Consider the following 15046-nt stretch of genomic DNA (forward strand, 5'->3'; position numbering starts at 1 on the left):
TTTCTAGTGTGCTTGAAATTTGAATCTTGTGACTCAAAATTCTCAATTGCTTTTTCTGTGTTGAAAAACTTCATCAAGCCCCTTGAGAGTGAAGGAACGAACAGGAGTTTCAGCTGTTAAATCTTCTTCTTCCTCAGCTTCTTCACATTTTGCCATTTCAAGGAGGTCTTCATTTGTGAGCCCTCCACTGTGTGTTTGTAGCAGATCAGGGACATCATTTGTAGAAACCTCAAGCTGCAATTGGTTAGTAATATTAATTAATGACTGCTTCTGTTTCATTTTGTACAATCTCTGCTAGTTCTTGAAATCCTTCAAAATTATCAATAAAGTGATGACAGAGTTCATTCCAAACATCCTTCATGTTCTTCTCTGTAATTTTGTCCCAAGCTCGTTTTATTATTTTGATTGCATCTAAGATATGAAATTGTTTCCAAAATTCTTTAAGAGTTGGACCTCCCTCCATATCTCAGCCTGATCAAATGCACGCACAATAATAATGTACTATATAGCCAAGCGCATGATTTGAAATGCCATATTTATTGCAATTAATGTTCATATTTTCGATTCTGTTGATACTTGATATTTAAAAAAAAAAAACTCTTAAACCTGAGAACTCGTAAAGTGAAAACTCATAAAGCGAAAACTGCCTGTATACTTAAATTTTCAGAAAAATATTAATAACAAATGTTGATTTAAACATTTAATCTCTGCCAAATTTAAGTATATGGAGACGTTAATTGCATGAAAACATTATGAATTAAGCCAATATTTACAAAACAACAAAGCCAATATTTATATAAAACAAAGAGACAATATTTACAAAAAAATAGTTTGAAAATTAACGTATTTCCCAATTGAAGAAAATAACAATAAATTTCGATTAATTTTTCCTGTGTTGAATTTTTCCTGTGATGAATATTAAAAACATGAAATAGTAATATGAAATCAATTGTATCCATTTTTCTATAGCTCTTGTGATATTCACTGCATGAAAATTCTGCACAGATGAAACAGAAACACAATCACAATACAATGCTTAAATTTCAGCATTACAAATTAAGCCAATATTTATTTTAAAAAATTAGGTCAATATTTACAAAAAAAACAAAAATGATTTGAAAATTAACATATTTCAGTGGGAAAAAAATAATTAATTTCTATTAATTTTGCCTGTGTATGTGATGAATATTAAACACATGAAGTCAATCATATCGATTTTTATAAAACATTTGTGACATTCACTGCTATAAAATTCTGCATAGGTAAAGTAGAAAAACAATTGGAATACACTGCTTCGTGTGCCCATTTTTTATTGCTCTCATTTCTATTTTTCTTAAGAACAACCTTCTCCACATATTACCACCAGCATGTTGATAAGCAATACCTTCTAAATTCATTAGGGATGAAAAAAAATCACCGTGGACCGGTGTATAGTATTCCAGTTGATATCATAGACACGCACAACTTATCCAAGTACGACAATTCCCTCCCTTTTGGAGAATTGTAAAATCTGACAACTTGTAGCTCCTACCCTCCTGCTAAAGCATCAATTTTACTGCCATGATACACAATACCTGCCAGAATAACATTGTGGCCTTTTTGGTAATGTATGGTACTTTTGTGGCTCCTTCCTGGAATTCAAATGCACTGGAATTAGCTGGTTTACCGTTCATAGCCACAAACTCTACTGGAATTTCTCAAATTTTCCATGATAATTCTCACTTAGGTGAGTGGTAAACTTTGAGAAGCTTCTAGATAGACAAAAATGTGCCGTTGTGATAAAATGCAGTATTTCACTACATGCAAACTGTACTTGGCTGGACACAATGAGGTGATATAATATACTCTCTCAGGGTAACACAGCATTCACAAGGTGAAAAACAAAATACAGTGGAACTTCTCTATTATGAACTTCTATTTAACGAATTTCTCTATATTAAAAATTTTTTCGCAAAACATTGCACCTTGAAACGAAATTACATGTAAAATTAACCCCATATAGCGAAGTGTTAGTCTATAACGAATTTTTTAAAAAAAATTAGTAAAAGCATTTTTGAAGATTTTCGAGCATTTATTGCTAAACAGCTGTTCAAATATACTGCCTCCTTCCTTCCGAAATTGCACATTAGCATCTGGAATTAAATAATCATCCTTTTAGTGAACACCTGTGGCCACTGACGCCCGTAGGAGGGTCTTTGTTTCATTTTTGTTACAGTTATTAAATCAAATGGGTTTTCTTAAAAGTGGTCGTAAACTTGACAATAAATAAGATAGATTTGTAAATTGATGTTGACTTGGGGGAAAACAAAATTCACTGCGGTAAACTTTTAGCATGCTATGGCAGCAATACATAGAATGCTACCATAGTCGGTTTTTAGTAATGCCTACTGAGTGACATTCGCTTCTCACCTCAACTGTACCACGTGACCTTCCTGTCAATCATTATATGATATGTCCATTCTCATCTAACTGGACTCCCAGTAGATGGTTTCATGAATTTTTTTTTTTTAATTTCCGTCATCATTAATCACATAGGCTATATGCGCCTGTATTTTTTTTTCTAAAAAGCAACATATAGCATACATTAATCATAAATTTTCTTTCGTGTACAAAAGAAATCCAGAATAAAAGAAATTCACAAAGTCATATATTTCTTCAAAGTGATTGATAGGAAAGGTCACGTGATACTGTTGAATTGGCAAGCGAACGTCATTGAGTAGGCAGTACTAACAATTCACTATATGGCCAGTGCAGCGAAGTTTCCGGTGTGTGTATCAGCAAGAGCTGCAGTAGAGTAATTTTTACAATTGCGGAAACAATGTCGAAGAGAAAGTGTTTAAGTATTAATGATAAAGCAAAGATTGTTATAATATTGACCAGGGTTTGAAGAAAAAATATGTTGCGGAGAAATATGGCATACCTGCAAGCAGTTTATCTACGATTTTAAAAAATCGAGAATCAATTTTAAATGCAACTGAAGGAGGAGCAGACAAGAAGCGAATTAAGTTGTGTATATACGAAGATGTTGGTAAAGCTGTTCTAAAATGGGTGCAAATGATATGTGAAAAGAATATCCCAATTTCGGGCCTAATAATTAAGCAACAAGCTCTGAAATTTGCACAGGCCCTTGGACATACAGAATTTAATGCGAGCACTGGGTGGCTAGATAAATTTAAGAAGCGCCACAGAATTGTGGAAAAGGTTATTTGTGGAGAAAGTGTTAATGTAAGCGAAGAAGATTGCAACAGTTGGAGGAACAATACCTTAAAGAAGATTTTGGAAGAATATGAGAGTAAGGATGTTTTTAATGCTGACGAAATGCGTTTATTCTTTAAATGTTTACTGAATAGAACACTTGCTTTTAAGGATGATAAATGTTTTGGCGGAAAATAAAACAAAGAAAGAATCACTGTGCTAGTTGGAGTAAATATGACAGGAAGTGAAAAATTAAAGACTTTTAGTCATTGGAATATCAAAAAACCCAAGATGTTTTAGAGGCACAAAATCTTTGGAAGTTGACTACACCTTTAATAAAAAAGCATGGATGACAAGTGATATTTTTGAAGAATGGATATTAAAACTAGACAAGCGTATAACAAAAGAAAAAAGGAAAATCGTGTTGGTAACTGACAACTGTCCGGCACATCCTGCCAGTATTTCTGCCAAACTTAAAAGTGCAAAGCTGTTGTTTTTACCACCAAACGTAATGTCAAAACTCCAGCCAATGGACCAAGGCATTATTGAAAATTTTAAATTTCATTATCGAAAGAGAATAATAATGAATATTGTCAATGCGTTAATTAACCTTAGAGATTGCATCTCTGAACTGGCAAAAGTTTGGACAAATGATGTCACTGAATACACTATTCAAAATTGTTTTTCGAAAGCGGAATTTGCATTGAATACAGAAGTCGAACAACAACTGGACAAACAAGATGAACTTCCCCTTTCACAACTGAAAAACTTTTGGACATTATTAGAATCGTCCGGAAACGTCGAAAATGAAATAACACTGGATAGTTATGTTTATGTAGATCAAGATCTGACTACAGCAGAACATCCAAATGAAGATGAAATACTGCTGAACAGTGTTAGACGCGACCATGATCATGAAGAAATTAACGATGATGCTGAAGATGCATCAGAACAACCAGTAGAAAAGCCAACTCGCGAAGAAATGATTCATGCTTTTAAAATGGTTCGTATGGGTCTACAGTTTTGGGAAAATGTTCCTGATAACGTTTTTAATGCTCTGAACAAATGCGAGGTTTTCTTTGAGAATCAGACATTTTTTAATTGTACTGTGCAAATGAAAATTAGAGTTTTTTTTTAAATTTGTGATACTTACTGGAGAAAATTGTGTAAACGTAATTTAAATAAGTGTTTTTGAAATAAAATAAATAAATTAGTAAAATAATAAGAGGAGTTTACCTAAATATTGTACGTAGAACACTTCCGCATGATACCCTCCAGAAATTAAAACGGAAAAAACGAAAAAATCGACAACTTACCGGTACATTAGAGTAAATTATACATAATTAAATAATCAATTTAACACAATTCAAATAAATTTAAAACAATTAAAAATCAAATTAACGCAATTAAAAGAATCTAACAAAAATATTCAAAACGATTAAGGAAGGAAAATCATTTTGAATATTTTCGTTAGATTCTTTTAATTGCGTTAATTTAATTTCTGGAGGGTATCATACGGAAGTGTTCTACGTACTATATTTAGGTAAACTCCTCTTATTATTTTACTAATATTATTATCAACGTAGAACATATTGAGTATTACAACTCTGATTCATACTATCTAATTAAAAATAAATGTAGATTCGTTTTCATTTTCTAATTAGATAACAATTTCTAATAAAAAAGATATTCACTATATAACGAAATTTCTCTATAACGAATTTTTTCGCTGGATTTATCGAATTCGTTATAGGGAAGTTTGACTGTATACAGATAAATAAAAACCAGCACATATAAGACTAAAGACAATATTAGGAAAGTAAAAAAAAAAAAAAAAAAAAAAAAAAGAATCAACTACTAATCCCCAAACAGTCAGTTACCAGAATTAAATATTTTTCCGCTGGCCCCATCAGGAGACAGGATACTAATGACATGTTAAATCAAATCATATTTTCTAACTGATTTCCCGAATTAACCAATCTTACCATAAAAAAATTCAGTATATTATAATCTGAAATATGAATATAATTAAAGCACTTTGTCTAAAGTTAATTTCAGAAAAAGGAAATTTTATATCATACCTTTCACACAACTGTACAATGAATTCTGCTCATAACCTTCTTTGCATGTACACTTCTGTGTATGAGAATCACAAATACCACTTATCCCTACGCACCAAGAATCATCTTCACATTTATCATTTAGCATACCTATTTAAATTATTAAGAATTATTAGAATTATTAGCCATGGCATCAGTGAACTTAACTGTTATTTACTCAACTTCTTTTTATATCTAAAGCAGTACAAACAAACAAAATTAATTCCTATGACTTTTTAGTTCAAAACATTTTCTTTAGTGCCTTTTATACCTATAAACGGGGCTTAGAGGGGAACAGGCATTCTGTGTGTTATCAGACACAGTCTAAAACACTGATGGAGCCAATATCTTTCTATTTCAGAAGATTCAGGAGAAGTCCAGTTGGCCTGCCTCCCTAAAATCCACTCATGCACACCTTCTCAATGGTAAGCCCTGTTATGTCACTTAGGTGGCAATGAACGTGTAGAGTGGTTCTCTTCAAGACAGCTGGTCAGCGTGAAGAGGAAAAGACCAAACCCTCCAGCACGATGAAACAAATTGCCCTCGGTCCCCAGTGGCTTTCACTCCCCTCTTATGGCAGCGAGAGGATCACAGCGGAAGCTGAGGGTGCTAAGAATCTCTGGGTACGACCAGGCTGCAATTCACGGAAACTGAACTTGGCCTGTTACAACTAAGATTGCTAATCGGTGAAGATAGGATATTAGAGCTGGAAAAGGAATTAGAAAATGTGAATTGGAATATCATTGGTTTGGCTGAAACAAGAAGAAGAAATGAATCACTTATAAGTTTATCAAGTGGAAATCTGCTGTTCACTAATTGAAAAAGTGAAAGGAGAGAAGGTGGAGTTGGCTTTCTGGTCCATAAAGATATAAAAAACAACGTTTTTGAATTCAAAAGTATATCACCAAGGTTGTCAAAGACTACCACTACTCAGGATTTCTAAGAGGTACAAGCTAAAGGTTATGATGATTTATGCACCAACTTCGAGTCATGACGATGAAGAGGTTGAAGAAACGTACACCAAAATTGAGAGTCTTCTAGGTGAGCAAAAAACCCACTACACTATCATTATGGGGGAATTCAATGCTAAGGTTGGAAAGAGACAAAACAGTGCAGAAAGGAGAACTATAGAAAATTTTGGAATTGGTGAAAGAAATAAAAGAGGTGAAAGACTTGTGGAATTTGCAGAATCTCGAGGATTGTCAGTAATGAGCACTTTTTTTCAAGAAAAGGGTGAACAGAAAGTGGACATGGAAGAGCCTAAATGGATTAACAACTAATGAAATCGACTTCATCTTCACTAACAGAAGATATATCGTGAAAGATGTTACGTCCTGAAGAGGGTAAATGTTGGAAGTGATCACAGAATGGTAAGATGCACACTTGATATAGATGTAGGAAAAGAATGGGAAAAACTGACACAAGTAAATAACACGGTCTATGAGATAACAGAAGAGGAGAAAAAGCAGTATGTACCAAAACTTAATAACAAGTTTGGGCTTCTGCAGACTGCTGAGGACCAAGATATCAATGAGAAATATTACAACTTTCTGAAAGTGATAAAGCCCAAGAAACCTACAGGCAAAAGAAATCCAAAGAAGAAATAATTAGTCAAGAAACACTTGTCATGATGAACCGAAGACAACAAATGAATAGCAAAATAAACACTGACAAGGAGAAAATTGAGTACTGTATACTGAGTTATGCAAAACCATTAGAAAGAGACTCAGGTCAGAGAGGACATAAGAAGATTTAACACAAGAAAAGTAGAACAAGCATTAAGGGAAAATAAAGGACTAAAATCAGCAGCCATGAGCAGTAATACAGAAAGACAAATGATACTGAAACTGAAGAATAGTGATAGTGTACTTATAAATAGCAGAGAGGTCATAATTCAAATAGCAGAAGACTACTATAGAGAATTATACAAGGAGCGAGGGAATGATGCCAGCAGTGGGGAAGATGGATCGCAAATTAGTAACACATACAACATACCCAATATCCTTCCTGATGAGGTAGAACATGTGTTGAAGAAAATGAAGCATCAGGAAGCTCTGTGGGAAGATGAAGTTACTGTAGAGTTGTTAAAGTTGGGAGGAAGAGACATGACAAAAACTGGAAAGACCCTTCACAAAATACATTAGAAAAGGTGAGATGCCTAAGGAGTGGAATAATGCAATCAAAATTTTGCTGCTTAAGAAAGAAGATACAGTAAAATCTTGTTAATACAAACTTGGTTTATACAAAGTATTTGTTTATATGAAGAACCATACCATTCCCCTGCAAAAGATAGGCTTTTCTATGTAAATATATTCGTTTATTACAAAATTCGGTTAATATGTATTACAAAATTCTTTTTCACCCCGTGAGAAATAAATATTGTCATTTTGTATGTTTAATACAAATCTTGGCAGAGCGATCCAATTATTGTCCCCAGTCACCTGGCTCGCTACTTCCCGAAGGATGCCACTGACTTGTTAGAAATTAGTTCTATGTAAACAAAAGCAGTTTATGGTAGCTACAACGTCAAGTGCACTCTGAAAAACATCTTTCTGAAGGATGAATTGTTAAATTAACAAAAGAATAAAAAGTTTTTCTAAGTTGTTTACATGCATTCCCTCACTCTCCATGGGAATAAGGTCAGTTGCAATTGTTACATCAGTTCAAAGAGTCTTTTACTATCATATACAGCAATCTAATTTTTGTGCCATTTTATCTGAGCTGATGTCTTTTTTGGAACTTTACATTAATTTAAAATTAGTTTATATCATATCTTATCTAGCAGTGTTACGGCGACAAAACATAGACTGACAGAATTAAGCATGGAAATTAAACTAAAAATTATACAAGGCACTGACAGGATGGAAAGAAGCAAAATGGACATTGCAAAGGAATACAACATCCCTTTACTTACTTTATCTACAATAATGAAAAACCTAAAAAGACTTGAAGAAGTGCGTGTCACTGGAGCAGCGATGAAAAACAGGAAATGAATTTGTGTTCATGGTGCAAAACACAAGGAGCTTGAAACAAAACTTTTCAAGTGGTACCAACAAATGCGTGCATCTAATTTGCCAATATCAGGTCTGATTTTGCAAGAAAAGGCAAATTATCTAGCTCAGCAACATGGGATTAGCAACTTCAAATGCAGCAGTGGCTGGCTCCAAAGATTTAAAGACAGGAATACCTTGTTTTCGTGCAATTTTTGCGGTGAGTCTGGATTAGTTAACAAAGAAAAGGCTACTGACTAGTTGTGTTCTGTACAGTCCATCCTTGAAACATATGAGGCAAAGGATATTTTTAATCTTGAAGAGACAAGTTTATTTTATAATTTGCTGCCAAACAAAACATTTGCTGTTGGAGGGGAGTCTTGGCATGGTGGAAAATTAAGTAAACAAAAACTCACTGTTCTGTTATGCTGTAATTCAGACGGTAGTACAAAACTATGCCCACTTGTGATTAGCAAGTTTTCCAAGCCAAGATGTTTTAAAGCAGTTAACCAACTTTCCTGTGAGTTTTCCAAGCCAAAATGTTTTAAAGCAGTTAACCAACTTCCCTGTGATTATGAGGCCAATAGAAGTCCTTGGCTTATGGTCAAAATTTTTCAGTCTTGGTTATCAAAATTGACAGAAGAATGGCTTCAGAATAAAGGAACATTTTGATGATTCTAGACCGTACAGCACATTCTGCCAAGACACTTAAGTTGACAAATATACAGCTGTTGTTTTTAACCCCCCAATACCACCAATTTAATGCAACCACTGGATCAAGGCATTATTTATAACCTCAAGAGGGCATATAGAGCCCGCCTGATAAGGTACTTGATCCACAACATAGAAGGAGAGAAAAATTTGCAACCAAACTGGAATGTCTTGGATGCTATCTGTAATCTTTATTGCTTGGGAAAGTATTACATTAAGTGTAATAATCAATTGCTTCAGAAAGAGTGGCTTTGGAGAGAACATCATCGAAAAACATGGTCCAGCAGACGAATGTGATAGCAACAATGAGGAATGGAGGAATTTGAAGAAGCATATGGATTTTGTTGACGAATTTGAAGAGTTTGTGAAGGTGGATGATGAAGTTGCTACCACTGCAATGCCAACACCAGAAGAGCTGCTGGGTATCAAACAAAACGATGATGTTTTTGTTACCAGTGACAGCGAAAGTGAAGTGCACACACACTGCCATCTAAAAAAGATGCCCAAAATGCATTGAACATAATAGAGAATGTGTTGGCCTGCAGTAATATTAGCATTAGCATTAGTAGAGGCATATGATGCAAGAAAGCAAGCTTATGCAGCATCAGCCAAAAAAAAAACAAAAAAACACTCCCATTTCACCCCTCCTTTCGTTCTAAATACCTGCCCAGCTCAGCCTTAAATTTATTTAGGCTATCAACTTCCATAATAAAAGATAGAAGTCTGTTCCACCAACCAACTACCCGGTGGCTAAAGGCAAATTTCCGCACATCTATCCTACAACTGTCTTTCCTCAATTTGAATTTATGCTCTCTCAGGTGATTATTCTGAGCAAGAGAAAATATCTCCCATCAGCACTGAGCATGTTCAAACCATTCAGGGCTTTATACACCTCAATCAGATCACCTCGCAGGTGCATAGTCTCCAAACACTAATCTGCAAAACTTAAGCCTTTCTTCGTAATAGCAAAACGAACTTCGTTCCATTCACTAATCTTGTTGCCCTTCTCTGTAATCTTTATTTATCTTTATTATTATTAGCCATATGGTGCAAGGAAGCCTGAGGCTTATGCTGCACCAGCCAAAAAAAAAAAAAAAAAAAATTTCTGAATTACCCTGAGAGAGAGATGAGAGAGAGAGAAGGGAATCACCAAGAAAGGGAAGAACGGCGATATCCAGCTGGGGACCCTGGGTGTGCCAAGCCCATACTCACCAGATGTGAGCCCCTGGGGATTCTCTGTACATCCTTCTTAAAATGAGGCCTCCAGATGTTGATAAAGAAACAACTATTGCATTTGATAACGTCTGTGCTCTAGTTAAAAATGCATATAGAACAAAAACTGTACAAACAACGTTGGATTCTTTCTTAAAAGTAAATTAATTTATTAAAAAGTTAATGGTTTGTATGTCTCCTTTTATATTAAGATTGTAATTCTTTTTACTGTGATACTAATATATTGTATATATCACAATATATACTGTACAATATTTTCATTTCCATTAATACTGCTTTTTTCTTAGTTTATCTTACAAATAAAATCTTTAAAAAATATGTTATTCCTATTACAGTATTGTTAAGACAAGGCTTTTGTTTTTATTTAATTTTATTTTATTTTTATTATTTTATTTTATTCATTTATTTTTGATATTATTATTATTATTATTCTTAGATATACAGTATGTACCAAAAAAAAAAAAAAAACTAAAATTTTAACACTTTTGGGGGACTTCGTTATAACAAAACATGAAAATTTAGGTCACTTGAACTTTGTATTAATGAGATTCCACTGTAAATCAAAAATTGGAAATTATAGACCAATTAGCTTGTTATCCCACATCTACAAGATGTTCACAAGGGTCATTACTAACAGATTAGAAAGAATACTTGATGAGAATCAACCAAAAGAGCAAGCTGGCTTTAGAACATGATTCTCAACTATGGATCACCACGTGATATCACAGTTAATGGAGAAAGCAAATGAATATAAAACACCGTTATGCCTGGCATTGTGGATTATGATAAGGCATGTAGTCAAAGGCAATGTTTCGGGCTCAGTAAAGACAAGGCATAGATATCCCATATACAGTATTATGATTTTGAAGAAAATATATGAGAAGCTACCTCCTTTATTACACTTGACAAAGACAGTAGCAAATTTAAAATTGAAAAAGAAGTTCGACAAGGAGACACAATATCTCCAAAGTTGTTTACTGCTGCCCTTGAAGAAGCTTTCAGAAGATTAGACTGGTCGCAGAAATGAGTCAATGTGAATGGAGAGTACCTAAACCATTTACGATTTGCAGATGACATTGTGGTCATAAGCCACGAGCCCAAAGAATTAGAGGAAAATCTTAATCAGTTATTCAGAGTTAGTAAGGATTTTGGACTAAAGATGAATATGGCTAAAACAAAAGTAATGATGAACAAGTATTTTTTTTTTTTTTTTTTTATGCGAACCCCAAACACGAGAGGTATCAGAACCTATAGTACTTAGTACTGGGCTTGGGTTTGAGGTTAAGAAGACGGAAGAAGATATTTGTTGACATTGGACTTGAACTTCTGTAGATTGCAATTTTCAGGAAATACGTATGAAGGAAGGTTGTTCCAGAAAGCGGCAGTTGAATGAATAAATGAGGAAGATGAAAAGTTGGTTCTGTGGGTTTGAAGTTGGACAGTAAATGGATGTTGGCTGGTGGCGGCACGTGTTTGGACTGTTTTGAAAGAGCGAGCAGGAATTATAGAAGCCAATTCAGAAGAACAGTGCCCATGGAAGTATCTGTAGAAGAGGCATGCAGCAGAAACAGTGCGTCTATGAGAAAGCGAGTGGAGAGACTCTGTTAGAGATGAATCATTAATTAACCTAACTGCCCTCTTCTGAATGGAATCAAGAAGCCGGAGAGAGGTTTTGGGGGCACCACACCAGATATGGGAACAATATTCCATGGCAGGGCGAATTTGCGATTTATACAGAGTGAGCAGCTGTTTGGAAGAAAAGTAACGCCGAGAGCGAAAGAGAAAACCAAGTTTTTTAGATGCAGAGGAAGCAATATTTGTAATGTGCTTGTGCCAAGAGAGATTAGAAGTCAGGGTAATCCCCAAAAGAGATATATCATTTTGCCTAGAAATCGGAGTGTCACTCTTCTACTCCTAGGATTCTTCTACTCCTATAAGCATAGGAGTAGAAGAATCCTTTTTGTGAGATATAAGACAAGATTGAGTTTTAGAAGGGTTGAAATCAACTAAGTTGTCTTTGCCCCACTGGAGAATTACCTGAAGATCGGCATTTAAGGAATTGGTAGCAGATTTTCGAGAAGTTGAAGCTGATTGAGGAGGACAAAGTTTCTCAAAATGGAAAGTTGAATGCAATGGGCTATCATCGGCAAAACAATGGATAGGATTTCCAGTCAATGGAAGAAGGTCATTGATATACAAGAGGAAAAGAGTGGGGGAAAGAACTGAACCTTGGGGGACACCGGCATTAGTGGAGAAGTTAGAAGACAGAGAGCCATCTACCATCACCTTCAGTGAGCGATCAGAGAGAAAACTGGATAACCAATTACTAAAAACAGTTGGCAAACCATAAGATGGAAGCTTGTTTAGAAGACCTTTATGCCAAACACGATCAAAAGCCTTTGAGATGTCAAGAGCAACTACTTGTGTTTCACCGAACCTTTCCATTGAATTAGTCCATAAGTGGGTAACATAAGCCAGAATATCTCCAGTGGATCGACACTGACGGAATCCATACTGGTGATCGTTGATCAGACGGAAGGTTTCTAGGTAGTTTAAGAGTTGGCGGTTAATTGATTTCTCCATTACTTTAGAAAGAGTAGAAGTAATTGCAATGGGACGATAATTGGATGGGAGGGATTTGTCACCCTTTTTAGGAACTGGCTGGATATGAGCAAATTTCCAAGCAGAAGGAAAAACACCTTTGGAATAAGAAAGTGAAAAAAGGCGGCAAAGAATAGGAGTAAGTTCAGGAGCACAGGTTTTGAGAACAAGTGGAGAAATACCATCAGGACCTGGAGCTTTCTTAGCATCAAGATTCATCAAAATCCTTCTGATATCCTTTTGACGGAAGACCACAGGAGGCACTGAATGGAGCGTGTTGGGAATGGTGGGATGTGTTTTACCAAGATCATTAATACATGAGCTGGAAGAAAAATGGGATGCTAGCAGGTCAGCTTTATCCTTGGCTGAAGTGGCAACAGAACCATCTGGTTTGGACAGAGGTGGGAGCAAAGATCGGCAAACGTTGCGGCCAATAACTTTGGCAAGAGACCAGAATGCTCGGCTACCATTAGGGCAAGAAGCAAGTTTTCTACTCTTAGCCTGTTCAAACTCTAGTTTGGACTGGTTAATAACTGCTTTACAATTGTTGCGAGCTTTGGTGTAGGCAGAAAATGAAACTGAAGAATTAGAAACAAGCCAATTACGATATGCAACCTTCTTCTCTTGGACAGCCTTAGCACATTTATTGGAAAACCAAGGTTTAGATAAAGGACGAGATTTTAAAGTGGAGTGTGGGATAAAGGATTCCATTCCTGCAAGAATAATTTCACTGACACGATCTGAGCAAACGTTGACATCAGAAGTTTTGAAACAGTAATCCGACCAAGGAAAAGAAGAAAAGAAGTCTCGCAGGTCATCCCATTTTGCATTCTTGTAATGCCAAACAACACGTGGTTGGGAATAGCCATGAGATAAAGGTTCCATTGGAGAAGAGACAATCACCAAGTTGTGATCTGAAGTGCCTAAAGGACCTATCACTTCGACCGTGTACTTAGAAGGGTTGTTTATGAGAAAAAGATCAAGCGTATTGGCTGTATGATTAGGATTGTCCGGTATTCTTGTAGGTAAATGAACCATCTGTGCTAGGTCATTAGTAATTGCAAAAGCCTCAGCATCTCGACCTGCTGGGTCGGTGTGACTAGAAAACGGAAGCCAGCTGGAGTTGTGAACATTAAAATCACCAAGGAAAATTACTTCACTGTTAGGAAAGTTGGACTGGAGAAAGTCAAGTTGCAAAGAGAGGAAGTCAAAGAGCTCCAAGTGATTAGTGAAGTTGGGAGAACGGTTGAGACAACAGATGAATTTGACACAATGAGGTAGAGAGATTTTAAGCCAGAGAAGATCAAAGAGAGGAGATTCCAAATTGCCAAGTCTCTGACAGGGAATATCAGAACGGACATATGCACAAGTACCACCTTTGAGGCGAAAGGAATCATACAGCGAATAATTTGGGCATCTGAGATGAGCAGTAGATGAATCAACCGATAACTGAGATTCTGTCAGAAAAAGTACATGGGGTTTGGCAGACTGCAAGTGGAAATGGACATCGTTAAGATTAGAATTGAGACCACGTATATTTGTGAAATGAATTAGGAAGTCCTTGGGAGATTTAAATCTTTTCGCAGATAAGCTTGCTCTATTAGTTTGACAATTCATGGTGTATTCAGTAGTAAGGAAAAGTAGGTGGGACATGCTGTATGAAGTAATGAAATTTTTGGATATGGCGTACATGTGGTAAGAATATACCCAGATCCTTGACATAACGTGGCCTCGACAATGCTCCCCGCATACACACTACTCGGACTTCCTCCAGTCACTATCTGGCAGAGTAGAGGCAGCAAGATTATACACTAGCTGATCCGGAAGCTTCCTAGAGAGTTACCAATAGGTTCAGTCCGGTGTACTAACTAGCGGCCGGCCTGTGAACACCGTTTTAGAGCTGTACCCTCGAAATGTAAGGAATATTGGATCTCGCCATGACGTTCATCATAACCTCAAAAGTCATCAATCCTACTGCATGATGGAAGAGATAGGGAAAGGTTGACCGGAACTTAGCTCTAGAGACTAAACATGGGTTCCACCATTTCGAGCCTCCAATAAGCAAAGTGGTGGTATTTCACCGGTTGATGAGAGTCATCTACCACCTAGTACTGCCTGGTAACATAGAGGGGCGGCGTTCCTCCATGTGGTGTGGGCGCCACACTTCGACCCCTGCTTACGTTGGTTCACACCTGGGTGGTCACCCACCATGTACTT

The 15046-nt window shown here is 36.0% G+C and overlaps 1 protein-coding gene across 2 annotated transcripts in view; it reads right to left on the bottom strand.

Moving 5' to 3' along the window:
• LOC150078432 (uncharacterized) overlaps window positions 1-15046 on the bottom strand; it is a 127472-nt gene that overhangs the window by 103790 nt on the left and 8636 nt on the right. For both annotated transcript variants that reach the window (XM_090384864.1, XM_090384863.1), the window contains exon 2: window positions 5277-5405. In XM_090384864.1, coding sequence (XP_090240990.1) covers window positions 5277-5405 — 129 coding nt within the window. The remainder of the gene's footprint in view (window positions 1-5276; window positions 5406-15046) is intronic.

Source organism: Mastigoproctus giganteus, chromosome 11 (assembly GCF_048544385.1).
Source record: "Mastigoproctus giganteus isolate SK-2022 chromosome 11, ASM4854438v1, whole genome shotgun sequence".
Classification (NCBI taxonomy): Eukaryota; Metazoa; Arthropoda; class Arachnida; order Uropygi; family Thelyphonidae; genus Mastigoproctus; species Mastigoproctus giganteus.